This window comes from Anopheles merus, unplaced genomic scaffold, assembly GCF_017562075.2.
Source record: "Anopheles merus strain MAF unplaced genomic scaffold, AmerM5.1 LNR4000415, whole genome shotgun sequence".
Taxonomy (NCBI): Eukaryota; Metazoa; Arthropoda; class Insecta; order Diptera; family Culicidae; genus Anopheles; species Anopheles merus.
In genome coordinates this window covers 1-7,040 of record NW_024427995.1, presented here as the reverse complement: position 1 = coordinate 7,040, position 7,040 = coordinate 1, and the positions used below count along the sequence as shown (strand labels likewise).

At 41.7% G+C, this 7,040-nt stretch overlaps 1 protein-coding gene across 1 annotated transcript; it reads left to right on the top strand.

Moving 5' to 3' along the window:
- Positions 1–410: 410 nt before the first annotated feature.
- LOC121602341 lies at positions 411–6,921 on the top strand (the record flags this gene model as incomplete). The annotated part of the gene is made up of 5 exons (XM_041931116.1): positions 411–1,186; positions 5,574–5,644; positions 5,783–5,899; positions 5,971–6,199; positions 6,284–6,921. Coding segments are annotated over exons 1-5 (1,096 nt in total), but the record flags the coding sequence as incomplete, so codon positions are not given.
- Between the last annotated feature and the right edge of the window lie 119 nt (positions 6,922–7,040).

Sequence of the window (7,040 nt, the reverse complement as noted above, 5' to 3'; positions counted from 1 at the left end):
CACCAGAACCACAGCTACACATAAGTGTGTGTGTGTGTGTGTGTGTGTGTGTGTGTGGTGTGTGTGTGTGTGTGTGTGTGTGTGTGTGTGTGTGTGTGTGTGTGTGTGTGTGTGTGTGTGTGTGTGTGGTGTGTGTGTGTGTGTGTGTGTGTGTGTGTGTGTGTGTGTGTGTGTGTGTGTGTGTGTGCCAGCGAGGACCCGCGACTTTCGCTGGAACGATCCTGCTGGAACCCAACGCTCCAGGGCATTCCGAACGAATGGTAAAGGGAGAGTATGAGTGGCACTAATGGGTCGGTGTGGTCGGCCGAGTGGTCTGCCCGTTTGGGTCGGTTTAATTTATTTTTAGCGTCCACACAACCCGTCGACTGACTGACGAACGTGTGGTCGGATTTAGTACCGCCTGAGCGGGCCAACGCGACGGATGTGTCCTACTGGGACGGACTTGGGCCAATGGGGACTGTGCGTGCGGGAGAGAAGGACCTTCGCGCGGTTGGAGAACATCGTTTGTGTCGTGGATATTAACCCGCCCGAACTCCACATGCACGAATGAAGTGATAAACGGTTCGGTGGTATGCCGTTTTGTAGCAATAAAACCCAAGGTGGTGTGGTGAGCCACACTCGTAGGAGTGTGGCTAACGGCCAGGTTATCCTTATCCTACAAGGAATGGTATTTTATGCAGGGGAAATTTACGCTAATAAAGCAACATTCAGTGACCAATGCGGTGTGTTGGCTGTCGAGCTACAGTATTTTCCAGTGATTCGTTATCAAAGGGATAAAACGAAGTGGCGTTAAATGATATATCTCGAACGTAACGATTGTTTCGTGAGAATATTTCAATTAAGACACTAAAAAAACAGAAAACTAACCTTGTGTGCTGCATTTTTAAACGAATGGTCAAATATTAACGGTGATATCTTGTTGTACAATTGTATGTGATTGTGTGTACGGGTACAGGGAATAGCCTTGTGACATTCGACAGGCTTTCCAGTGAGACGGTGGATGGAAATAGAAATGTGAATAAAAATAGCATTTGATTGCTGTACCTTTTTGGAACGTGTTGTTACACAGATAGCAAACTAATAGTTTACTAATATTATCGTTGAAAGTTTGTTACACTAACCAGATAGATTATTAATCTCACACAATGGTGCGCCTAAAACATCGGCAGCATGGACCTGCAACGAGGTAAGCAGTTTCAGTTTCCTTTTTCTCATCAACCATTATCATCCGTAATGTCATGTAATCGTGGTAAAACATCCATTTCCCGCAACGATTTAATTAAACTACCTATGCTAAGTACTGCCTTCAGCCACTTACTGTGTCCGCTGTTCGCTGCGGCCCAGGCGCCAAACCGAAGGACATTCTAAATTGATGGTACAATTTTTGCAAGCTTTCAGCTGGTGGGTAGAAGTGGGTCAATCGTGTAAGTAACATTTCCGGCTCCCTAATTGAAGCTCCCCCCGCATAATCGTGCGAGTGAGGTACGTACGTAGGTACGTAGTGTGCCCAAGATGAATGGAAACGGAAGTGGAGAGTAACGACAAATCGACCAAACAGCAGCAGTTTGGGGCTTTTGCGGAGAAAAGTTTGAAGGTTGCATCGTTTTGCAGCTTGCAGGAGAGAAAGTAATGCAGAAAAACATACTTTGTCAGGGCTAAAACTTTGCCCACCTTAGGTACAAATTGATGTAGCATGAAAATGAAAAGCAAATTTGAACCGTAAACAGTTTTGGTAATACTAAATCGCACATAAAAAAACATGTTTATGTTCCAAACAACTAATTGGAAGTATTTTTTCTAGGTTTATCGAGTTAAAAACTATGAAGGCACTAAATATTTAAAGACGGTTTTTGAATTCACGTTAACATTGTTCATGGTTGTTTACATAATATTGCACAACCATTACAATGAGTGCTGTCCAAGGTTAATAAGATTATAAAATTTACACTAAAAGTATATTTGGATCCATTAATTTGTTTATCTATTAAATTTTACGCACAAAATGTCTTTATGTAAAACATCAATTGCTTAAAACCAAATTTCAAATAGTTCTCACTGTGTGATCTTATTATACAAGAGTTGTTTATCATACAAAAATTCAGAGTATTGTTTTTTGGCTATACAATCATTAAATATATGCTTTCTTTTAGGTGTACGATTTCATCAACACTTATATAAACGGAAATATTAAATTCTTGCTGACGACCACGGTAGCGACAAAATCTAACTATTTCTCAAGACGTGGATCATTACAACACTTTTTGTTACTTTCGTTCAATTGTAGCGTCCTATAGCAAAAATAGAATGAACCTTAAACATATGTCTTCGATAAAACATGTATTGTGTTCATAAACTACGGCCCTTTTTCTAGGTACTAGATTTTATAGTAAATATTTTCGCTGATTTTAACGAAAAAATAATCATTCATTTATGGAAATCAATTCGTATTCTGTGATGCCGGTTTAACCAAATTTGTATCAAAGTGATTAAAAGACACGCACGCCACGAGAAAAGCTCTGTTTTGCAGTTGAGAAGCTTAAATTTTCACATTTCATTGCCATTGTTCGTTTTTGTTTCCACGCGTCTTATCATCTTCTGTTCGTGATTGTATGATATTCTAAATTAGAGATAGTCCAAATAAAAAATCCATTGTCACTAACACGACTTTATGAGTTATGGGTTTAAGTCTGATTTATATAAAGGACTAGTCCCCGATACTTTTCTGCTATAAGTACCCCAATAAGTCACAGATAGCCAAGCTTAGGCAAGCATTTAACCATCGATTAAGGTTATTACGCTAAATAACAAGAATAATAACAAAAATTCTCTTTTCTAGTGGAATTTTAACTTTCACTGATCCAGGTCTTTCTTACATAAATTTTGGAACTTGGTTCATCTTCCATCTAATCAAATTTTCTCTCATGAGTTCATTGAAGAAGGAAGTACTTCTAATGTCCTCTCTTATTCAAGTTTCACACTATTCTCTATTTGCTATCGGAGAATGGCTTAAAACGTGGTTAAAAGAGTTGAATTTCACTACTACTGATTTCACTGGAAATTTTCATTTGTCATACATTTCACTGACTTCAAAGCCTACGACGCTACGAGTTCTTTTGGAGTTCTTTTGGAATCCCGCTCAAACTGATAAGGCAAGTTAGAATGACTATGACCAACGTCACTTGCCAGGTGAAGGTGGAAGGAAAACTCCCAGGGACTTTTGCTACCACCAAAGGTCTGCGCCAGGGGGATGGGCTGACGTGGACTCGAGGGTGGAGATTTCGGGAACAATCTTCTATACAGGGTTTCCCACGATTTATTGGTCAGTTCGCATATTTTTTTGGGTTCGTCTCACGTTTTATTCTTCAAATTCGATAGATTTTGGGTTCGTTCCCATAATTTATTGGTATCGTCCGTTTAGAATTCAATACAATTGATCCATAAAAATAAGAGAAACGGCGAAAAAATCGTTGGAACACACCAAAAAAATATGACAACCAACTATGGGAATCTACCAATAAATCGTGGGAAACCCTGTAAGTCAACTATGATACGCCGATGATATAGACATCATTGGTCTGCGGCTCTCCTATGTAGCAGAAACCTACCAAGGGATCGAACAGGCGAAAAAGAACCTCTGATTACAGGAGAACGGGGTAAAGACCAAACTGATGGTGGCCACATCAAACCCCTAACAGCAACAAATCCAAACTTATGTAGGCGTGACGTACAGATAGGTGAACGCACTTTTGAAATCGTCCCAGATTTCACCTAGGGTCAAAGGTCACCAACGACAATTGCATGGAAGCCGAGTTGCGCGCCAACCGGTCATTCTACAGCTTGAGAAATCAGTTCACTTTAAAGAATGTTCTGAACGAAATCTGACGAAACCCTCGTGGCCGCGTTTGACTTGGGCACTGCTGCAGCAAACAATTGTTTCAATAGCTCCAGGAGGCCAATATCTGTTTAATAGTCTGCAATTTCCAGAACTACCAAGAGTTAGTCCGGGAATGTGTGTATGTAATCTTAGGTTGTTTGATAACTACATTTTCCACATCGTTGATAACAACGATGATGAGATAGATTTAGTCGTCCTTAAGCGTGCAGTACTTTTGTAAATGTATAGCTATATTAGAGTATTTTGTAAATATCTACCCTGGTAAATAAAACATGTTCTGTACACGCGAATAAAGACTTTCTTTTATAAAAAAAGAAGACGATACTCAAAACGATTTTTGGTCCTGTATATGTGGAAGGATAATGGATGAGCCGTTATAACGATGAGCTATACGAGATGTACGGCGATCTCACGGTCATGCAGCGTATCAAGCGACTTCACTGTCGTCACTTTCAATTGGGAATCAAATCCTTACGGTTTTGTAGAAGTTAACACGTTAACACAAATAGGCCACCAAGCTACTCAACTTCAACGTACTCTCTGAGTTTATGCGATTGTTACATGCGCATTCTTTTTTTTTCATAAGTAACCAATATATTTGTTGGTTCACGTGTCAGTGAGTTTGGATTGAAAGGCTGGTTATTCAAAATTAATATTTTTCTGTATCTTGTTTCTTCTAAAAGGTGCTTTTTTGCGTAGTTTAGTTCATGCGTGAACCATGTCTAGTCTTGTATGACCCAACGTATCTTTCCGCAGGCCTTTAAGTCTTTAAGCCTGTGCAATGTGATTCCTTTTTTTAAGATAGCTTTTATGGAAGAAGCTGTTGAACTTTATTACTCGAAATTACTTCAAAACACATATGTCTAAATCGTACATGATACTCCCTAAAGGCATGAAGTAATAATTCCACAAACTTTGACCGTCAATTTCATTCAAAAAGAACATGCAGAAGTAGTTCCTTCGAGCCAAACAACTCTTCCATGTTCACACTGTTGCAGGACGTTGTTTATAGTAAAATTCAACCCAACCAACACCGCATCAATGATTGACAGCTTGGTTTGAGTTGAGGTGTTTGATTGCACCGAGCGAACCAATGGCTGACCAAAACAGACCAAGCAAGTGAAACGCATGATCTATGCTAAAACTAGGTTAAATGTTATAATTTCTTTGTTAGACACCTGAAATGCCGTACAAAGGAAACGCCTTAGCATCATTACCTTTCACCGCTTCCTGCACCTTCTTCGCTGGGAAAACCCCCTACTGGCCTTGCCAACGGTGCCTTAAAGTAAATAATGGCACTGTTGCTTAGCGATCCAAGCCATACGTTTATTTGGATCAATGCACAGGAACGCAACGTTGATTATTTGTTTGCGGTACGCTCGTTTCAGTTTTTCAATCATAACTGGTACCGTGCGCTAGTTATGTATCGATATGTTATCGCATTGAAGCAAAGAGTTTTGGAAAGTTTCGCAAGGACGAAAACGTTACTATAATCTGAAGATAAAGTGAAGCAAAATCGAGTAGCTGATTTTTCACTACAAGGTAAATCGTGCGGACTATTGGTGCAATTAAGTTGGAGTTTTGATTTTCGTCCTGATACCACGGAAGGGCATGGGTTTGTGCTGTGTGCTTGAATTAATGATTTTCATTTTGTTTTTTTTCTTTCCCTCATTCGCAGGTCCAACAGTCGCGACTTTTTGGACTGGAATGTTTTTGTGTCGGAGCCTGAAATACCTCGATTAAGACATAGTAAGTGTTAACTATAAGCAATATTTAATGATTTTAATTAAAGTTAAAACATAAAAGCGTCAAACCGAACAAAAATTATTGTAAAAAATCCATTGTGTTACAAATATAAAGCTCGTTAAACATTTTCGAAACTTACAGGAACCGGCAGTTGGTGGTACACACAAGAACGTTTCGCAGTCAAGCATCCGCACGAGTACATTACGGTAGACGAACTGAACTGCTACCGTAAACGAAAGTTCTCACAAGATCACGCCAGTACGTAACCAGAAAAATCTCGAAATCGTATCATTGATTACAAAATTAACTTATATTAATTTTTATTTAAGAACATCTGGGCAGCAACTTTTCGCTGTACAACAAATCGGAACCTTCACTGCCATCGGCGGTCGATGCAAAAGCAACCGAGTACGCCGACCGATTTCAACGCCGAGCGGCATACGAACGAGCACTTCCGTTGAGACGCAGTACCTCGTTGCACATTGAACCGGGCACAATGAAGGGCCTGTCGGAAAATCACTCCAAGTTTGTCAGCTATTCGCAGGATACGATCGTGAAGTATGGCCGAATATATGAGGCGATCCACTTGTGCTTTAACAGGACATTGTTTTATTTTGTTCTTCGTTTCACTGTCGGTTACAGATCTCGACCACCTGCCGTTAGGCCAGAGGAATGCTTCAAGCTGCCGGACGGCGGGTCCCGGGGTACCGGACTTGCCAACGCGTCTTCCGAGTACAAGTCGGCCTTTCTGCCGTACGATTTTCTGCCGGCAACGATGGACCACCGGTACCGGAATTTAAACAAGCGCAAGGAGAAGGAAAAGCGTGACGATTTGAGCGCCTCCGACTCGAAGCTGCACAACAAGGAGCAGCTTACGCGCAGCAATCTAAGACTGACCGGCGAGGCCACGTTCGAGCCGGAGTACAAAAGTCAGTTCGCGCTTCCGCTGGCGGGCGACAAGTCGCGCTCGACACCGCAGCTGAACAACATTGCCTTTACTGGCAACTTTCGCGAGGCACCGTCCGAGTACAAGGAGTGCTACAAGTACTACGACCATTTCACCAAGAGTGCTCCGATCCGGAAGTTTGATAACCTCAGCCTGCACGGTACGATCGAGTTCCGGCCCGAGTACAAGGAAAGCTACCGGGAGCTGCCGACGGGCGGGGCCAGCGATCAATGGCGCTCGCAGTGTGTGGTGCGCAAGGACAATCTGTCGCTCAAGGGCGACTTTCTTGGGCGCGAACCGGAGTACAGCTACAGTTTCCGAAACCGCACATCACGTGCAAACCGGAGAAGGCCAAACCGAAGGACAACTTTCTGGCGATGCAGGGCGACATGGACTACACCCGATGTCGGTAAGTTTGCGATGAAGAGTGAGGTTTAAACTAGTGTTGTGTTT